Source organism: Anser brachyrhynchus (assembly GCF_964034855.1).
Source record: "Anser brachyrhynchus genome assembly, chromosome: 1".
NCBI classification, from domain to species: Eukaryota; Metazoa; Chordata; class Aves; order Anseriformes; family Anatidae; genus Anser; species Anser brachyrhynchus.
Window position 1 is genome coordinate 6,660,617 of NC_137694.1, and position 22,204 is coordinate 6,682,820.

Genomic DNA, 22,204 nt, shown 5'->3' on the forward strand with positions numbered 1-22,204 from the left:
ATCAGAGCCTCTTCCAAAACTATTGGCTGATGTGCTCATCCTACTTTCAGACAGGACTGACAGTTCTCTCACTGAGTTTTAATTCATCTTGTGCTTTTCTGTACTGACCTACCTGCCACCTCTATTCCTCAAGCCATTTGAGCTTATTCTGCGTGCAAGGAATCAAGTGTAATTCCCCAGAAACTTTCTTTCAACAGTTGTTGAACAGATGTCTTTCAATGTAATATTCCTTACCTGTACCATTCCTACAGTAAGGAAGAGTAAATTTCAGTTTCTTTCAGAGCTTTGGTGTACAATTTAGTTTTGGATACAGATTTTTATTAGAATTTTTTTCAGAGAAAATATTTGAGAATTGAGCATGGTTCTGACATTCATGAAAAAGAGACTTCTTAGAAAACAGCTATTGCAAAAATCAAGCCATCCACTGAAAAACAGAACAAAGTTCTATCATACCCTATTCTGTTCATACATTCTATTAATTATTTTCATTAATCTACCAAGTCATTTAATCCTCCAGAGGATCACGGCTTGATGTAGCAGAAAGTGACGCTGATGTCAGCCTTCCACAACACTTTTTTTTTTTGTGCTAAGGCATCAATACTGTTACTATACGATTTACCATTCGTATTTTGAAATTATACTAGGGTTGACTATTAAAGTTTTTTGGCCAGCAAATGAACACATCAGTTCTGTGCTCATGGCATCCCTTATTTGCATCCTGCATATTGCAGAGAACAAGTGTTGCAACGTGCGATTCTTAGCCAGAAGTCTAGATTCTGAATAGACAAAAAGTTTGGTGCATACCAGACTTTTTTTTCTCTACCTCCAGATGCTTTCATGCATGTGCAATATGCATATGCACACAGCCAGGTTTCTTTACAGAACCTCAAAGTTTGACAGCTAAGCTCACAAAGGCCAGCTTTAGGAAGAAGTGAATCCTTACAGCCACGCTTAAATTAGACAAAACTGTGAAGTGAATAGCATTTATGGCTATAGGGTAGGTAGTGAGGATTTCAGTGCTGTGTGAACTCAGGTACACTTCCTTCTTCATATTCCAGAGGTTTCAATTTTTTTTTTCTGGTTTATACACACTGTGCTCTTCAAAATCTGCTCTGCTCCAGAATTATGCAAGACTTTCTTCAAAATCACTCTCAGTATTTTCTCACCCACACAAAGCCACCAGAGTGGCACAGGAACCAACAGTCCCCAGTTCAAGGTCTGCATGCAACAAACTACTCCTGCCTAGAATTACACTTCAAACAGACAAAAGCAAAGCACATCACGGTCTTCGGCACGATACATTCTCGGTACTGTTGTCCGTGGGCCATTGGACTGTGGGTACAAGTTGATCACGAACTGCAGTTTTACTAGAGTTCTTAAGGTATAAAGAAAACCATAATTCCCTTCAGATATGTTCACATCTATCATCACAGCCTTCACAGATCAGAAGAGGCAGATGACAATCTCCCTGAGACCAACTTCTAATAGTCCTAATAAGTAGGACTTGGAAATACCCCCACCCTATAACAGAGGTTTAATAGCAAGCAATTTTGGAAGAGCAACCGACTTAAGCAGAGGGAACTCCCTCATACTCAGTGAGCAACACTCCCCCCCCTTCCCAATTTTTAGCTACACTGAATTAAAGTGCTATAGCAGCAGCACTTTTTCAGAGAACAAAAGTTCTTACCAATCGTATGGAGGAAGTGCTCAGTATCTTGCAAAGAACATTACAATTTATACAATGAGTTATGAATTACTTCTTAGTTACCATTTTGAGAGCATAAAAGCTAGTAATTTAATTATACCATAAGGAAATTCTTCCCTGCATTTCAGTTACTACCTACATAATTCTAAGGCACATCAATTAAATGAACAACATATTAAAAATATAAATTCCTCTTAAAACATAAGTTGCAATGTTTTACCTGGCAATTACACATACTCATCCCACTGGATTAAAGGATTATTCTGAAAATTGAACTTGTCTACCTAGATGAAATGCTTACAAGGCTATAATTAACACCTAAAAATGTAAAATTTACATATAAAAGCTTGTCATGAAGAAGCTGATCTTCAAATAAAAACTGAAGATTAAAAAACTCTACATAATGAGAAATGAGCATAGTAGTTTCCAAAAACTATTAAAACTTTTTGTATATAGCCCTACTTAAGTGTGATGGTGCTTTTAGATAAACACTAAGCTTTTTTTTTTGTCAACTTTTTTTTGTGAGCTGTGCTTGCATGTCTATCATTTTGTCCTGAAATTAACTGATTGTAACATAGATACCTGAAGCAAGATTTATAAATAAATCTTTCATTATTTATAAATAAATCATCACTGTTGCTTGAGCAGGAACTACAAGGTAGATATTGTAAGGAAAAAGTAAGCTTAATAATCCAAAGTTCTAATTCATGAAAACTAAATTATCCTTTGATCTCTATTGAAATGTAAAGCCCATTCAAAATTATTCCAGAGAAAGTGTAAGGATCAAAATACATGACAGTATTTGGAGAGAAACATGTTCTCTCTTTTACCATAGTCTTATACTAATGCTTACTTTGACAACAGCAGCTGTAGTCAAGTTCAGAACTGGGGAAGGAACATAAGAGTTGCAAGCCACCAACCTACCAGAATGACTTAGCTGGTTTCCATCAGTGCTCACCAACCAACAGTAATTGAACGTGCAGATGCTCCTTGTTTTTTGTAGTAAAGCATGATTCCCAAATTTTTCAAGTAAAACGCATAGCTTTCTTCTTTATCATTTGCACTATTTTGTCTGCACCATACTACTACATACACACTCCAACAAATTTCTATCAACTTCTTTGTTGTGTTTTTTATTCTTATTTTTTTTTTAAAAACACCCCAACACTTAAGAGTTATGAAGATTCTATGAGCCCTATGGAGATCAGAAAAATGTAATCAAGCTACAAAAAAACCACTTTCATCACAAGAATAAAAAGATCCTATCATGAGAATAACGATAGTTACCCATCATTGTCATGCAAACAGTAACTTTAAGTAATACAGGAACCGCCAAAAAAGATTTAATTCCCCTTGCGCATTCTCTTACCTAATTTTATTAAGAATTCTCTTTCCAAGTCTTGAACCTGTCTGATAGCTTCTTCCAGAGAATTGCAGAGCTTTATCTTTGGTCTCAGGAGTTCCAGTGTATCACTGATCATATAGTCAATGTCTATAGGAAACGGGTGGTCTTTTGTCCAGACATCCAGACTTTTTTTCCACCAAACATACCGCTAGAAAGAAAAATATTCAAGTCAGTTGTATGCACACTGGCATTTATAAACTAAGTTTGTAATGCCTAGCCACATTTATACGGTAGGAAATGCAAGAAATTTCACATCACTACTCTATTTCATACAGTCAAGATATTTTGACACCACTGAACACTGTTTTAAAGAAGAAAGCAGAAAGAAATCTGGTCCAGAAACTTTTAGCATGATTTCCACGAACGGGATTTCCATATCCTCTCATGGGAACCCATCCTAGTGTGTGAAACTCCCACTGTGGAATCTTTTCTCCTTAAATCCATCCGGTCAGAACTTGCTGCATCTTGTGGCCATTACCGCTCATCCTCTCACTAAGCGTGCCTGAGAAGAACTTTACTCTTCCTTCTTCACAAACTCTGTTAGACAGCTGAAGACGGCAATCTAACCACCCCCATCTAACATTGTGTTCCACAAGCTGAGCAACCCCACAATGTGGGAACTGCAAGTCTTCTGATCATTTTAGTGACCCTCTCCACTAGACTCAGCTCAGTTCCAAGGCTCTCATCTACCAGGAAACCCTGACCTGGAAAAAACTCTCCAGATGTGGCCCTTAAGAGCCAAGTAGAAAGGAAAGAAAAAAAAAAATCACTTTCTTCAATCTGCTGGCTACACTCTCGCCAATGCAAGGTAGTATGCTGTTGGCCTTCATCACCACAGCGGTGCAGAACTGACTCTTGCTCTCGTGTTCACGTAGTCCAGGAGTTCTGGCTCTCTTTCTGCAGAGCTGCTTTCTAGGTAGGCAGTACCAGACTATGTTGTTCATGGAGCTATTCCATCCCAGCTGCAACACTTGATACTTACTTTCACTGCATTTCACAGGGTTTCCATAAGCCCATTTCTCCACTTGCTGAGACACCCTGATTGGCAGACCTAAACCTCCAGCAAATCAACTGCTACCCCAGTGTTCTGCAACTTGTTGGAGCAACAGTAACATCCACACCTCAACATACACTTCACTTTCACATAAAAACAGTTATTAGACAGAGAAGATTCTAAAAAATTGTAGCAGAGAACAATCAGAAATATATAAACAGACTGCCATACATTAGCTTGTTAAAGAAATCTGCAGAAGTATGACAAAAGTGTATTACTACCTGGAAGTATACAAGGAAGCAATCAAGTTTTCGTTTGCTGGATCCTCTGTCGAAATACTGCCCGCAGGTATCAAGGATCGTACAGACTAGTCTGATTCTGAAAAGATGCTCTGGGGGATCCAGTGGACTAGGACTACCATCAGGGTTCACACCAAATGATGTGAATGAATACAGAGTTCGAAATATTACAGCCGATTCCACCATTCGATAATTGTAAAGCTCCCCCAAAAACTTGGCACTGCTGATCCGCCGCTGGTTAAACTTTGGCTGGTTAACCTTTACAGGAAAAAAAAAAAGTCATTTTACCACGTAGACATAATAGAATCTTTGTGAAACTTTTTTTCCCTTTTAAGAAACAGAAAAGCAGTATAAATGCTTGACAGAATTAATTACAATAGACGGTTATATATAACCACATGCATTACACAAAATTAAAAAGTAGCGAAGGCAGTTATGAGAGCCAGTCAAGTAGCTACTGTAAGTGTTCAAATACATTTAACATGCTCTATCCAAAATCCATGATGATTTTTCACTACCCAGAGAACTATAATTATAGCCTCTATCAAAATATGGACTAATCTCCGGTGACATGAAGTTGCATGAATCTGACTACACTGTGCAAGAATAAATTGAGTCCAATTATTACAAAGGAGGAAAAAACCCTGTCCTAGGAATATTTGCAAACTTTTTTTTTTTTAAATGAACCTACACATAAAGGAAACAACTGAAAGATGGGTAGAAAAGTCAGAAAACATCCAGAATCTAAGGATTCTTTTCTTTAAACAGGATTATTTTATTGGTTTATTTTTTTACCTCCATTCCTAGTCGAATATCCTCTAGTACTCCATCCACAACATGAATTCCAACATCCTCCTGGTAAAGGACCAACCCCGCTAGGAGGTTGGCTACACAGTGAATACTATTATATTTCACATTCCAGATGTTGATCATGCAGCATATAACATAATCTTTTACTTCAGCATCCTGCCAAGGCAGCTTGCGCATCTGTCTCAGGACCTAAATGAAATTTTAAGACGAGTTTAACATTTTAGCAGGCAAAATATGAAGATATTCACAGTCATCACCTCTTCCACAGCTGGGATGAAATCCCTGTAAGCACCTAAAAAACAGCCTTGTTCTTTTCTTCAAACACCCTCTGCATCTGTAGCAGCTACAGAAAGCTTTATAAAAGTAACCCAAAAATGCTGTTGTCTAGCTACTAATCAAACTGCTCCAACCTGTTCCATGATTTTATTGTTCTTACTGTCTGTATTTAACTGTAGGCTTTTATCTCTCACTCTGAATGTGAGATACTTAGCACAAAGATGCTTATTTCATTCTCTGTTTGTTCAGCACTTAATGCTTTGGAGAATGCAACTCCATGACTGGATCACCTACACATTACAAGAAATAAAATCTTAACAACTGGGGATACAAAACTGATCCTTCTTCCTTACAATTAAAAAAATCTAACTGTCGCCAAACCCTTCAAAACTTAACACTACATCACTTCCAGCAACACTTGTAACACGACTTCAAAAGGATTTACCTTTTCTGTGGTGACCTTTGAGAGATCCTTGTAGAGAAGCTTACGAATATATTCCTGCAAGGGAGGACGTTTTTTCTTCACAGTTTTTTCAGCTGGAGGGGGATTACAGTAGTAGTAGGCATTTTCCACCATTGTAACATAGCGGGCATCAAGATGCATTGCTTGTTTCTTTCTCATCATTTGTTCCTGGAAATAAACGCAAACGATCAGCTAGAGATATTGTCATTTTCAAGATAAAACTTTTTATATTTAAGTCTGGGACAAAGGAAACATAAAAGGTTGCAAAAAAAGTTAAAACATTGGCTGAAGAAAGGAAAAAGCATATATATGGTTATGTGCTGCTATTTCCACGGTCATTTTTCTTTACAAGCTCTATTTTTATAAAGGATAACCACAAAAAAAAGTTTCTGGAAAGTTACTTAATGTCTGACTTGAAATCTAAATGCTGCTGTTTAGTTCAATAAGATATTTTGAACAGGGTGCCTTATCTCATTAACCACATCTAATGTAAAGTTGCTGAAATACTGATTTCTTGACACAGTGCATCAACAATAAAGTGCCAAACTACTTTATACAGCAATGTGCAACTCCAGAATTATATTCTTATATTCTATATTATTATATTGATGGTTTCACAGAAATCTTCAATGGTTTAGGCAATGGCATTTTTCTTATTACATGCTTCATTGTTACTGTTTACCAAAGCAGTATAGATTGCACAGAAAACAATACCTACCATAAAGGAACGTTTCAGAAAAAAACAATCATAAAAGTTAAAGCTTACTACATATGTCAACACTAATTACTGTGTTTAATTGTCAAGATTGCCCTCATTTTCCTCACTGAGTACCATCTTTTCTCTGTATTTCATTTTGGATACATACTTCAAGATCTATTTGGTGGGTTTTTAAAGGTTTCCTGGATCTAAGAATTCTGTACAAGAACAAGTGGTATTCAAAGCTGCTGATTTTTACAGCTAAAGATGTGAGCTTAATTTCATTACAAAACACTTTCATATACATGTGCATGCACAGATTTTTTATGTACATCAGCTGATATATTCTAAACCACTCCAACGTGGTTCAACAGGAAAAAAAGCTGCACGGACTTGGACTTTATTATTCAGTAGAGGTTGCTTATACAGTAATTCACAGCAAACGTAAGCCAAACTAAGGTGCAAATACTATTTATTACTGCATACAATTGCTTTATTGAATTGTATGAATTGATATAAAAACAATGTCAAGAATTTAAACCTTCTTTGACGAAGCAGCACGATTTGTCATGTTGGTGAACTTTCTACTGAGCTTGAATAAATTCAAACTTCTTTTACAAGGTAGTGACTCAGTTAAACTGAAATGCAAAGGTACTCAAACAGCTCCTTAGCCTTGAGTTTCAGCCAGTAGCTCAATGAGGAAGAATAACTTTGGGTAACACAGTAACACAACAAATAAGGTAATTTTCCTAGATTGCCTGCATCTGTTGCCTGGGAGGTCTCCATGTGACACAAACCCTAATGCACTTCATTTTTAACCTTTTCCATGACACAAATGGCCTCTCCTTTGATTCTCTGAGTGTTCCTTTCCAAATGGGAAATTCCTGTCAAGTAGTAGCAAATTTACCCATGTTTTGCTAAAGTGCTGTGCATCTACTATCGAGCAGGCAAATTGTTTTACGTGCTGTTTACACTTAGTAGGGAAAAAACAGTTACAGCAGAAAGTTCCAAAACCTTATTGCATCACGCTAGTATCATTTTGCAAATCTTTTTGGCCTTTTCTAGACGCATCAGGAGAAAACACGGCAAATGTTATAAAACAGCAAACCTATGTTGTACTACAAGCTGAACGCTGAAGTGGGGCTAAGTAAAGCATGAGAGAAGACAGCAAATGGGCTTGAAAGGAAGATTAAAAAAAAAAGAAATACATCATTCGTGTATTTTGTGTTATAAAGAGTTGTATGTTACATTGTAAATAAAAAGTTTTAATCAAAATGTCTATCCACAGGAGACACTATATATACACACTACCCCAAATCTTAAAAATCACTGTAATTTATTATTTTTTTGAGCAATCCCAATTCAAACTCTTAAGTGAATGGCATTACTCCTAGTCTCTATTAAAAGTCACCACCATTTTAATGAACTGTGTGTGTGCATTTTCATTTATGGCATCGAGTCGGATACAATAGGCAGTAACAATACTCCCTCTACAGCAACAAAAACCTTGACTCACTTCAGAAGAAAAAAGCTTGAACACTTAAGACTGTAGGTATTTGCTAATTAATTTTGGGTTTTCATTTCATTAGGATAAAATGAAATTTTAGCTACAGTACTGAAGCACTACTTTTGAAGATTTTTTTTCTCTTTTTCTTTTAATAAAAAGGGACAGATCACAAGCAGCGTTAAAATGCTCAAGGTAAAACAATAAAAGTTTTTATTTTCAGGGCTAGCCACAAAACATCCCTACATATTGCAGAATCATTCCCAAAAGAAAATCTGGCCAAAATCATGTTAATAGTCTTGCTCCTGCCCTCAAATAAAAATAAGATTAAGATTTTACATAGTGAAAAATAATTATTTTTTTTCCGTGCAACTCAAAAAACAAAAGAAGTCACCAAGTAAAACAAAACAAGCACAAAAAGCCCAATTCAGAGAAGTATTTCGGCACGACTGACAGTTAACCTTTCTGATTGTAACAAGTCGTGGAAACTGGTCAGCTCTTACCAGTACCACAAGCCTACAATCCAATCTGTAAAACAGTATTTAAGTCAAAGTTTCTGTCGTTTCTATAGCACCTTTCACACCTTAATTAGTAGGATTCCAAACATATTTGCCATCCTATCTTTTCCTGGTTCCTTGTGCATTAGAGACGGAAATTTACTGGAAACCTTATGAGGCTTTATACTTCCATTATTAAAACAGTAATTGCTGACTGTTGGCTGTGTTCGTATACCCCTGGATGTACACTACACATGACTTCGTTACGAAGACAAATAAAATTTTTATGGTGCATAAATTTTTTAAAAAGTCAATTAGGTGAAGAAGCTGTGGTAAAGATATTAATTCTTTCTAACTTCTAAAATTTTTATTAACTACAAAAATGCCAGCAAAAACTGAGGCATCTTTTGAAGATAACAGAACAGCGTTTCCATGGAATGAATACTTGGTTATGGAAAGAAATATATTTAACAATAAAACACAGCAGCTGGCAAATCTTTAGAAAATTGAAGCATTCAAGCCTCCTTTCAAGTACAAAGCACTCTACAGCAAAGACTTGCAGTTAATTTGTCCATCTCTTTCCTCTTATGACAGCACCACAGCAATAAACGGTATGACATTCAAAGAGGCTCAGAAAGAAACAGCACTCTTATGGAAAATAAATTGTATTGCAATATACCCAAGTACGCAACAATTGCTGCCCTATTAACTCCACAGAACAGGAAGGGAGGCTGCAGATTCAAGAAAAAGACCTACCACGTGTACGCCTGTGCTTTGGTAAGGATGGAGATGTGTACGGAAGACAGACAGTGATATTTCACAGCTTTTAAGAGCTGTACCTCTACAATGAGATTATGAACGCTTAAACCATTCATTTCCGTCACGGAATCACAGTGTGGCTGAGGTTGAAAGGGACCTCTGGAGATCATCTATGCCAACCCCCTGCTCAAGCAGGGTCACCTGAAGCACGTTGCCCAGCATCATGTCCAGGTGGGTTTTGAATCTCTCCAGAGAAGGAGACTCTGCAGCCTCTCTGGGCAGCCTGTGCCAGTGCTCTGTCACTCACCATAAAGAATTTTCTTGATATTTAGATAGAACTTCCTGTGTTTGTCTGTGCCCGTTGCCTCTCGTCCTGTCACTGGGCACCACACTGAAAGGAGTCTTGCCCTGTCATCTTGACGCCCTGCCTTAAAGATATTTATACACACTGATAAGATCCCCTCTCAGTCTTCTCTTCTCCAGTAAAACAGGCCCAGCTCCCTCAACCTCTCGTCATAAGAGAGAAGCTTGATCATCCTCGTAGCCCTCTGCAGGACTCTCTGCAGGAGCTCCAGGTCTCTCTTGTAGTAAGAAACCCAGAACTGGGCACAATGCTCCCCAGGTGTGGCCTCACCAGGGCTCAGGGGCAGGATCACCACACCATGAACCTGCTGGCAACACTCTTCCTAAAGCACCGCAGGATACCCCTGGTCTTCTCAGACACAAAGGCACACTGCTGACTCCCTTCCAGGAGCGCAAGCCGTGTCCACTGCCACTCCATACCCAGCAACTACTTTCCCTACTGAAGATACACGTCTATATTGTCACAAAGCACAGTTGTGAAGGTCAGAAGGGAACATTAAAACATCCAGTCAAGACTTCTAATAAAAAAGTGGTTTAGTAGCTGGCCTGCATCTGCTTAAGCTGCTTCTAACTGAATGCAATTTCCCATTACTAATACCTACCTCTGAAGCACTTCTTCAATCACATTTGACTCAGTATCTTACCTTGGACACAACATTTTAAGATCATCTGTCAAGCCAGGAAACATATTATTCAGGGCTCAAATTCATACACTGAGATACCCACAGCTAATTCCTATTTTTTTTAAATCTTTGCTAGGACTTATCTAGACAGAGATAACACTTCTGTTTTTGCTTTAATTACCATCAAACTCTATTTCTAAAATCCCTTCCCTCTAGAGTCTTCAGAAACTTTTTCTTCAAATTTAGAGCCCCCAATTGTTACTCAAGGCACAGAAACCAGCTGTTTCCACAACTGTCTTCATCTCCAGTTAAAGTATCTTCTCCTGTTCTATTTGTTAATACTATTCCCTCAAATATTATCAAACACGTTATTTGTAGTTCAAGCACAATAGCTTTTTCCTTTGGGAATGTAATCCTTTATTCACATTTTCTTGTAAGTCATGAACAGATTTACAGATCAACTGGAGTTCTCCAGAACACGCTCAGAAATCTGTTCTCACAGGAGGTGCAATCTGAGCTGAGGCAACACTGAACAGGCTATAAATAACAAAAGATACAAGCCCACAGGACTTACAAGGGCTGATACCACCAAAGCAGACTAGAAGATATGTTACACCAGTCCATCTCAATCCTATTCCACAAGGATACAAGATTTCAGAAAGACTGATTTATTTTCCTCTCATACTCAGCCCTGTTTTTATTAAAAGAGTTCAGGAAGCTATCCTCCTCAAGCAGTCAGGATAAAACTGAATTAAAGTTTTCACTTACTTGTACCCAAACACTGCAACTCACAACGAAGGTTAGTTGCAATCACTGTTAAGGTCAGACCACAGCACAAAGCCAGGAAAAAAGAATTGGTTTAATTCAGTACATGACAACCCTTCCGCCCATAAGACAACAGGTTTTTCTCTTACCAAAAGAACGCTGGTTCTCAAGTGAGATTCTGGTGACCTAAAGAGGAATCTGCCACAGGTTTCCAACAGAGTACATGCCATCTCAATGTGGTGATGAGAGAAGTCTGACAGGAGCATCTGGAATACATTTATATAAAACCACAAATGTTTAACATGTTTTTCAACTGCAGAAAACAGTAACTTAACTACCAGACTTTAGACTACAGTGGTGTTCCATTCTTTTCTTTTTTTAAAGAAAAATGCATATTAAATTTCACTGTTCATATGTCAACAAAACTAAAAAAATCACCTCATTAAAAAAGTATAATAAGAACAGTCAAGAGCCAAATTTTAGACTCGATTTATCTGAAAAATAGGATGTATCCTAAGCCTAGCACAAAAATACTACAATATTAAAACAAGCATTATGATCTCTTCCTTATCCCTTCCAACTGCTATATCTGCTCTGAAATTTGTGCCACCACACTGGAAAGTCACCAAATAATGTTGCACAGACACACAACAACATCAAAGCATGCCTAATTTTGTTTCACTGTTTAAGTTAAGCAACAACTAAAAATTAATGGAGATTTGCATTTTACAGTATTTTATAGATGAGAGAAAAAAATTATGAGTGAGCATAACTTTTAAGAATTCAGCTTGAATGCCTAATGGACTATGAATAGAAGCTATTTCCACAGGAAGTGATCTTAATACAAGTCTTCAACTACCTTCTATAAAAAGCCTTTTTATTTTTTTAATTTGGGACTTGACATTAAAAAGTAACTCGGAATATTTATTAGCGTACAATTTGAGATGACATTGCCTGGAGATTAATGTTTCCCAAAGGTTGATTTTGTTTCTCAATGAACAGAAGTAGTTGCTACACTGGCACCCTCTCCTTGCTATTCACCAAAACGTTTTCTGCCTCTCCCTTACTGTTTTGTCTGTAAAAACATTAGTTTAAATCAACTTAGTGAAAAGAAAAGCTCACTTCCAGCTTCATAACAGAGCAGATGTGAAAGAGGCAATGTTTATCATTAGTTTCTGAAGAAATTTATTAGCAATTTGGTTACATTCAATGGTGGAAGTATATTTTGAAGCGTCCCTGCCATCAGAAAATGAGAACGTTCCAATTTCTAGACTGGCTATAAAAGTGTGCTCATACACAGTAACAACAGACATCAAGGTTTAAAGCATCCTGTGCAATGAATTAACGCAGACCATCATCAGTAGATATCCAAAGTGAAATATGATAGGGATACGTTATCAGCATATACAGTAGTATGCAACTATCAACACCAACCTTTAAACAGTGGAGAGTATCATTTTTGGAGAACATCTTAAACTTGGTAAGCTCACCAATAAATCTCACAGTTTTATTCTTTGTTTCAATGTTGATCTGATCCTTTTTTCTTACCTAAAAGAAACAAACACAAGCATTTGATTTTAGGCTGTCAAAAATACCAACTTGTTATAAAGCAAGCATCCTTAATAAGCATGGGAATTTAGAAGTGTTTTATATTTGTTCAGTTTCTTATGCTCTATCTTCACCTATCCTTAGGCTCTCAGGTTTCCTAAAAGTCTCTCTACCTCTACAACATGTTTTTATGGCAAGTTTCGAATTTCTTACCCTGCAACACCCCCACAGTTCTTTAACATTCTAGTATTTATAGGCAGACAACAATGACATCTCCTCTGGGCATGGTGAAGTAGTGGTTAAGTATTCTAGATTCTATTACTTTTTGATTCAGCAAGTAGTCACCATACAAATAAGACCACTTGTATAAACCTCTAAGGAGATACTGAACACTGACAGCTTTTCCAAGTCTGTTTTAACAAAGAACAGACTTCTTTGTTGCTATTTTTCATTTGGTTGGTTGTTTTGCTTTTAATTAGATATCCAAAAACTTAATGAAAAGCACAAATTTATCCCTAGTTCTAAAAATAACCATACTGAGCAAGACACAAAATTATACCTCTCCACAACAAAAGTAACTTTTGCTAAGAACAAAAAGAGTTAGCTTCAAGTCTTTAAGAATTCGGTGAATAATTCATAGCTATTTTAATGAAAATATTAGGAAAATGTTGAAATCTGTGCCATAAAACTCAGAAAATAGTGAAAAACTCATCACTGTGCAACATAACTAATTCTATTACAAAACTCAGAACACAGTGAAAGGAACAACAATGAAGAATACGTCTGTGAGGAATGAAAGCTATGTTTGATAAAAACTGTAAAAATGAAAGCTTTAGAATTAAGCGCTATATTACAATAGTAACCTCATAATGGGGGCTTGTTAGAATTAGTCAGTTCTCATTCTCAAAGTTACTAATTTATAGTAAGCTAACACTTTCAGTTGGAACACAGTTTCTGATTTTTGCAATTTAATTGTTACACAGCTCATTTTTATCACTATTTAACACAGGAAATTAAGGATGACACTACAAGCAACACATATGTACAGACATTCGATAAGTCAAAAAAATTTAAAATATACAAATCTATCATTCAATATCAAATCTGTTCAGCTGACAGATAACTACTCTAAATTGAGTCAACTGAACTTCAGAATTATCATCTACATAGTATTAAGCATTTTTCCCCAAAAGATGATGATTAACATATTAATTTGAAAGCAAAAAACTAAGCCAACAAAACATACATGAAATCTGAAATCCCCTTTCAGCATGGAACAAAGATCCTCTGCTACATCTGACATACAGGGATGCAACGTGGCAACCAGCCTTGCATAGAACGGTAGCAAATCCAACCTGCAAACAAAGGTTACGCACAGAGTGAGATGATAAAATAGACAAAGCTGATTTATGTTAGAGAGAAAAAAGTGTGTCTACAAGTAGTGCTACCATTTTACTTGTGGAAAAGAATGAATGTGCATATCCTGATGGAATTGCATACAAGCAATTTTACTGGCTCACGCTTCAGATTGCAGAATCATTTAAAAATAATACAAAATGGTATACTACCACATCCCAATAGAAGACCTCAGAGTTGATTCACTTTCAAGATTATTGCCTTAAGTGAAATGGCAAACACCATCTTACCTGTGGAATTCAACCTATTGCCCTTAAGAAATTCTAGATACAAGGAATATTCAGATCCCTTTCAATATGCAAAATGACAAATTCTTACAAAATTCCTTTTGGGGGTGAAGGGGCAAGTAAGAATGCCTCTACTTTTAAGGTAGTGAACTAGTAAATTCCTGTAGTACAGTTATTACATAGAAGAAAGCTCAGAAGATGACGTGAAGTAGCAACCCTTCTCCAAAACCCTCAGCTAGGATTCCCACAGATGGCAATATTTCAGAGTTCAAGAACTTACTTTCTTTAATCCTTCCTTAATTATATTCCTTCATAACATGTTTCCCCTTAGGGAATTTTGGCATGCAACTTATGTTCTCCTAAGTTTGTATTTAGTCCGTGATGGGAAGAAGCAATCTATTTGCAAGAACGGGATATGTGCCCTTAAACCTAGTTCATGGCACTGCCAACAACAGTCAGAATATAAGAGCTGCTTCACATCTCTCTGCATATACTGCTTTTTACACACAGACAAGCCAAAGTCTTGTACTTTCATCACCTTATTTTCAGAACATAAGTTAACACTGTAAAGAGGAGATGAACTCTAGAACATGCCTTCTTTTATATAAGTGGAGAGAAACATCTTAACTTTGCATATTTAAAGAGAGAAATTGTCTGTAAAGAAAAAAATCAATCTTGAATTTATACTTTAATAAGTATTAAGGTTTTCCTTATTGCTGGGGAAAAGGAAAAAATGGTGCCAAGAAAACCTAAAAGCACAAGCAATACATAGATCTTGCCCTGTAACCAAGTGGAACTGGATTCAGGAAGAGCATCAAGACAAAAACCCAAGAGCAAAGCATACACAAAGGAGAAGCAAAGCAATGCCACTGGAGCACATTTCTCAGATGTTTAACATCCACAAACAGAAATAGGGATAGTTACATATTTAAGTTGTGGAACAGAAGCGTTAGCTTTGCATTTTTCAAGCAGTATATTCTAAGTGGCCTCCTGACAATGCATAAAAGTCCTGGTGAAACATTACAGGTATCCCAGTTACCTATTTAACAGTTTTATGCTCCTGTTAATCAATAACTGTACCAGTATTTACATTTGTCGAGCTTGTTGGAACATACAGTCAAGGATGACTAGCCACAGCAAATTACTACTGCTTTTAAGCATTTAGTCATTAACTCACAGAGAAGTGAAAGTCTCGTTATTTCATCCACATGCACGAGCTAAACTAAGAGGACTCTGGCTCATTTGAGGGAGTGTATTTTAATTGAGAGGATTTCTGTGTGACATCTCTTTAAAAAAAAAAAGAAGAGTAGAAGAAAGTTTTACTTTCATCTGAGCAAATACCTGCCTGCTGAGAGCTAATAACTTCACCTCTGTAAACTGAACATACCTGAGGGAAAATTAAGCCTTACAGTGCATTGTTGTTGTTCCATCACAGAACACAAAAGGTTTCTTCATGGTGAAGAATACTGAGACTGGGTATTTCTAAATAGGTGAAATATAATAAGGAAAAGCCTTGGGTCAACTACTGTGAAACCGGCTATCAGAGATTGAATCTGTTCACTTGCTCCTTCAGGAGACAAAAAAAAAAAAAGTCAGTGTTCAGAAGCAGAGACACTGCAATACCGGTGGCACCACCTACTGGTATCTGTATTTAGGTAACCTGTTTTCTGCAAAAGCATTTCTTTTCCTTGAGGAAGAGGCGCAGAAACTTCAAGAAAACAACCCAAACCAAAACCCACCACCAAGACCACAAAGCCCACAAACAGTATCACTTTCTCTTCTTGTTCTTCCACGTTATGAAGAGAGATCTAGCATCAGGAACGAGTTGCACCCTGACTATGAACTAACATAGGAGAAACTGCTACATTTATGACTGTTTTCATTTTTACTGCTTATCTTGACTGAATTCTAGTCAGCTCTGGCCCACAGGGCCACATGAAATCTATGAAATATCTAAGAGGTCATCTTTTTTGTAGAATGTCAAATGTAAATTTACGAACAACATAAAGACTTCATTCAATTAAAGCCTGTAATTACAATCTCTTTAAAACTGATGCCTCCAAAGTTTTACTAAAAAGGGTGACAGTAACATTTTGTACATTCGGTAATTGAGATTCTACTACAAAGCTTAAAGAACGAAGCAATAGTGCATGGCAGAACTCGTGCCTCGTAAGCACAATTGTAATGCCGTTAAATGACATGTACTTGTATGTCTTGAACAGCTACAAACTGCCTCCTGCACTACTCAGTGGGAAGAATGTGATGCTACTGGAATTTTCACACTATCAGATGAGCACTTTCTGATTTTGTTTTTTAGCCTTGGCATAAATTCCTTATCTTAAGCAGATCTCTCAGTTTTATCCTCAAATTAAAGAGGCCACTGAAGCACTGTTAAGCCAAAGTTCAATTGAACAAAAGAGGTCTTGTTAATGAAGATTCTCAAGATAAGAAGCTGAAAAGTTACATATAAAAGAGGTTTACATATTTGAGTTAAAATGCTCAGAACTATTTAACGCTCATGAAGCAGTTAAATTCTGAATTAAGAACAGCCAGTGACAATGCTACAAATTTCCATATGATGAACGGAGATGTTGGCTTAGTGGATGTTCAACATCCTAGGTCACCATATATAGGAATTAAATGGAAAAAATATAAAGACATTAGAAAACCTCCCTTACTTACTGTTTAGCATTGCCTAGAAGTGTTTAAAAGCTGATTTTAGGCTTTAAATTGTAAGCTTCGTATTGAGCTAAGAAAAATTTCAGTAAGACTGTAGTATACAATTATGTATATCTGTCCAGGAAAATAATTCAGATAAATAGCAAAGAACTACACACAAATCCCCTAAAACTGCAAACAGTATGGTCAAATCACTGTACTGTCACTTTAGTACAAGCCATATAGTCCTAAATTACAATATTAATATTTAGTAAAAATCAACCCTTCAATAAAAATCTGAAAAAAAATTTTATACTAGCATTGAAGAAAATCTTTATTAAAGGCTTTCTGTTCTGGCGGTTTAAGGAGTTCAAATTGCAGTTGAAAGTTGAAGTGTGATCCATTCATAAGCATTCAACAAAGCAGTGTAATGACGGTGTATTCTGACACTAATCTACAGATAGTTGAGGAAAAATTACCTTCCTTTTTTTGCCAAATTAAGTTTGCTGTCTTGAAGAACCCTGCATTTGTCCCAACCTACCCAAGCCTATGGGGAGCAAGAAAGCTACCTAGCAGAACTACATAATAATTAAACTTTAAAGAAGTATCTGCACTACTCCTCAAACATTCCCCTGCCAAAGTTTTGTAATTTCTTGATACAATAATCATGTCTGCATATTTCCTAAAACTACAATCTCTCAAGAGAACAAATGGAAGTTACTGAGCTATTGAAATATCTTATTATGGCTGCCAACATAATTGCCAGGTTTACACTATATTATTTAATATGCTTGTAGACTAAACAAATTTGGAAAACATACTGCTTTATCCATATTCTACAAGGACACTTTTCCTCTGAACCTTTTAAAAAAAATATCAAGAACTTCAATGCAACAAGCTTTCTGACATTGCTTCTCCAACATTATCCTGGAGGCATGTTACAGAAACTCCTGGAATTACTAAAAATTACTATGCAATGACAGAAGGTAAAGAGATGTCAGCATGACTCAGTGAAGAGCTACACAGACTGTTAATACGAACATTTGAAGCAGTATTACCTATTTTTTCTAAACTAATTTGTAGCATTTTACAGTAACCTGTACTGTATGTTATTAAGACAAACCTGGAGTTTTTTCACAAGGATTACAAACATTGATTTCAAGATAGAAAGCAGAACTGTTCCTTTATCGTGCACACTAATAAAGCTAACAAATATTAGGGTCAATTGCCCTTTAAAACTGGCTGCTACCAGTTCAGCTGGTATTTTCACTGCAACCGTTTGTGGTTCAAAACAAAAAGCTCAGTCAACATCCCGTCCCGTTCCTCCTGTTTAGTAGCCCAGAGATGGGCATCAATAACGCAGGCAAAAGAGCAGGGAGATGTATACAACTGGCCTGATCTTACAATGGGAGGCTGGACTACTTATTCATGTTATTCCTGCAGAGGGTCTCAAGAGCACACAGCAGAAAAAGGCATTAAAAGATAAGAAATTCACGTAAAATATTAATATTTCTTAACATTAATATTTATAATTTAAGAACAATGGCAAGATCAGCTGACCCAGTTGTTTCCATAACAGTCCCAGCTATTAGAGAACAAAACTGTCAAGAAGGTAACAGCTCTTGGAGCCAACCACGCCACCTTTACTCATCTATTGAGTTCCTACAATTTTTTATTTTTAATAATTACTTTCCAAATAAATTTGTGGGATAACAAAGCAACCACTGGTAAGACAATGAACGAACACTCAGTATGTTTTTGCCCCACAGTGTTAAAAGGGAATGGAATAAAAGTAGTGTGAAATATAACAGGAAATCCAAGACGATGACGAAACATTTGGAACTAAAGGCAGCATCAAAACAACCTCTGTAGAGAAACAGGACAAGGTGGAGCAAGAAAAGTGACTCCTCCATAATTGCACTTACGTAAGCTGCACCTATTTAAGGTAGAAGTTAAAAGTAAAGAAATATTATTCTAATGAATTTAACGATTTTATCTCAGTGTTTTCAGTGATTTCTGTGAGGATCTTCCTGCAAGCGCCTATCTTATACAAAGATACATCCAAGAAAAAAATGCCAAAATTCTTCATGGACAAATCTACATGGAGGGAAGAGGTCATTCACAAACTGTTTTGTTTGATTCCTCTAAGCTGGCTGGCTTCAAACCAAGTCTGTTCCAGAAGTTAAACGGCTATAATGGTTACGTATTATACCAGAATTAACAAATTACAAGAAATCTTCCTTCCTAAACTACTTTGTGTATTTTTATATAAGAGCCTGTCAATAATTAGAACACAAGTTCTCCAACACATCCTCCTCCTTTTGATAAGTTTCACTGTTACTTGCATGGTTAAAAAAACAAAAGTCATGAGAAGATCCACTATAAATGCACAAGCACCAAACAAGAGAAGCTATCTAAAAAAATTCTGTAATGATATGGCAAAATATTTTGGTGAATTGTTTATTAATCTTAAATATTTCTGTGGTGCTCTACCATAAAAATCACTCCAGAAGTGCACATCAGGAGTTAACATAGCCAAAAAATGACTTGGAATGTGCAATGGCCTTCATTAATTTAAACAGTTAAAAAAAAAATGTATTTATGTTAAGTAACTGAAGAGTGGATCCAGATTTCTTGCCTCCAGTTCTTACCTTTGCCTAGGAACTATGAAAAGGGCTCGCACTAGTTTTCTTCTGTTGGCTTTTGTATTCATATTCATGCAAAAATCCATGGCTGCCTATAAAGAGAAAAGTCAAAATAATACTTCACCTTTAAATAACGGGGTGGTCTTTTATATATATATATATATATGCATATATATATATATAGTATGCAATGTAGCATGCTTTTTCATTTACAGAACCATGCTTGTTACATGCAACTGTTTTAAAAACAAAGATAAACAAAAATCTCCATTTCTGTCTTGAACAGACATAGTTCGAAAACACGTATATTTACAAGAATACAGACCAATTCTTCAGATCAACACAAAGAAGCAGCTTCAGACAGAAGAGGAGTAATTTGTCAGGGAGTTAATGGAAGGAGAAAAACAAGACAGGTCTACCTCTTCTAGAGCAAATATAAGAGAATGGGCAGATGAAACCAATGATATTTAGGCAACAGCTTACTAAATGGGAGAAAAATATTTCCACCAGGTTAAAAATGAATTCAGCTACTGCTAGACTCCAAAGCTTCAGTTTTTATTACCAATCAATCTGATGTATCATTATATGATTTTAAGAGAAGAAAAAAAAAATGAAAACTATGACTATACCTTGTCTATGAGGTCTCTGTTGACACAGTTTGGAAGCTGCTGAAGAAAAGCATCTACTATAAGTTTTAAATGAGATCCAGTACTGGCTTCTTCATCTTCTTGTTCTAACAGAGTGAAATAAACAAGCAGGACGCATTTTTAAGCTACAAAATATAGTGATTTACTAACACATTCTCCAAGCTCAGTACATTTGTAATGGTCAATTGTTAAATATTTAACTACAGATTCCAAAAAATGAGACAAAGACAAACACAAGAATTAATTTTTAATGACCAAAATATAAATCCATTGACTGATACACTCGTTTATGCCAACAATTGTCCAAAAGATCACCTTTAAAACTTATCTTCCTATTGATGAATTCATAATAAATGAATAAATAATAAATCAAGTGTTCCCTACCTCCTAATTCATACTGTTGGGAGCAACAACAAGTACATATTCCTAGAAAACTAGGTAATTTCTTTAGGCAATAAAATGAAGACCATAAGAAGGCCTGGATGTGAGGGAAAACAGTACAGCAAAAACTTACTGCAGTCATGGATTTTACTTTTTATGCATGTTTCCCTGAATGAGAAATAGATTTTTTTTTTTGAGCAAGAAAAAAACATTAAGGCCATCTGAGACTGCAAAAGCTAGAGCAGGGCAACTTTATTCCTCTACCTATACAGAAACCAGAGTACAGAACCACAAAGTGCAAAGATGGAGGTTTGATCTTGCAGCAGTTGCAAGGCAAGCGACAACTTGTTTTTCAAACAAATGGCTCAGTGTATTTTGCAACAGGAAGCAGTGACAGTGATCTGTATCTACTGATCGAGTCAGGAACACTACTCAAGTAAAAGAACACAGGACAACTCTACCACTGAAATTCAGATTTTCTGACATCAACTGATCTCACCAGACCAATTCCCCTACAGCTACCCTCTAATTGCAGAAAAGTGGTATGCTTCAAAAAAAAAAAAATCCTGATTTTTACTGAAGTCGTAGGGAAGAGTCTAGTTTGCTCCTTAGCACAACATGAGCCAGAACAATGAGTTGGAACAAACCCTTGAAAGAACCCTTCCTTGGCCAAAGCAATGCAAAAGAACGCTGCTTTCTGAAAAAGGGAACACATGAATTTGTCTCCTTTCAGTTCAAGGACTTCCAGCAATAACAGGAGTGCCCAGGAGGTACTTCAAAGGAAAACACAGACAGTAAGACTTTAAAAAGCAGAGCATGGGTGGGGGGATAAATCGCATGCGAAAAAAAAAAAACCCTACAAAATACCCAATAAAGTTCTTTATCTTACTGTGTAGGCTGTAAAGATAAACTAGCAGAGACTGAAGCTCCTTTTTCAAGTTACTGAAAGGCAAAGAGAAAACTAAGATGCTGCGCTGTAAGATGTTTTTTCTTGTTTTTGGAAATGGATGGGAATTGAGCTTAGGTAGACAAAAAATAAGAATTGTTCCAAGGAATATTTTCAGCTACCCCATCTTAAAGATGCTAGAGATTAAAGCAGCTGCCATTGTCTCTTCTCTTCCACGGAGAATCAGAAGTTGCAAGAACAAGAGAAGGGTTCATTAAGAAAGGAGGGAAAAAAAGAAAAAAATGAAGATTTTCCAGATGCTCAGAGAAGAGGTCTCTCAAGTTTTAATGTTTAATGGAACTCTGACTCTCATGACACAGAGTTCACTAGGATGAATGCAGCAGAGTTCTTGATCCAGAAAAATTTTACTAGTAAATTTTTAAAGATATATATTTTTCCTTCTAGATATTTACAGCTATACCTCCCTGTCTCCTTTGAATGGTCCTATCTTCCCCTTCTCCCACTACTGCTGTTTGTTGCCTCATTTCACTTTTCTGTTCAAACTGACTCTGTGCTCTTAAAATAAAATAAGTCCTCACCCATCCAGTCATTTTTCAAGATAATCTTTCAGAAGGC

General features: G+C 36.4%; 1 protein-coding gene across 4 annotated transcripts in view; it reads right to left on the bottom strand.

Moving 5' to 3' along the window:
- UPF2 (UPF2 regulator of nonsense mediated mRNA decay) overlaps positions 1-22,204 on the bottom strand; it is a gene marked incomplete at its 3' end in the record, with an annotated part of 63,036 nt that overhangs the window by 22,316 nt on the left and 18,516 nt on the right. For all 4 annotated transcript variants that reach the window (XM_080580856.1, XM_080580857.1, XM_080580855.1 and 1 more), the window contains 9 exons: positions 20,284-20,387; positions 19,661-19,746; positions 13,955-14,063; positions 12,595-12,708; positions 11,310-11,426; positions 5,935-6,120; positions 5,199-5,402; positions 4,386-4,661; positions 3,075-3,258 (listed from right to left, as the gene is read on the bottom strand). In XM_080580856.1, coding sequence (XP_080436982.1) covers positions 3,075-3,258; positions 4,386-4,661; positions 5,199-5,402; positions 5,935-6,120; positions 11,310-11,426; positions 12,595-12,708; positions 13,955-14,063; positions 19,661-19,746; positions 20,284-20,387 — 1,380 coding nt within the window. The remainder of the gene's footprint in view (positions 1-3,074; positions 3,259-4,385; positions 4,662-5,198; positions 5,403-5,934; positions 6,121-11,309; positions 11,427-12,594; positions 12,709-13,954; positions 14,064-19,660; positions 19,747-20,283; positions 20,388-22,204) is intronic.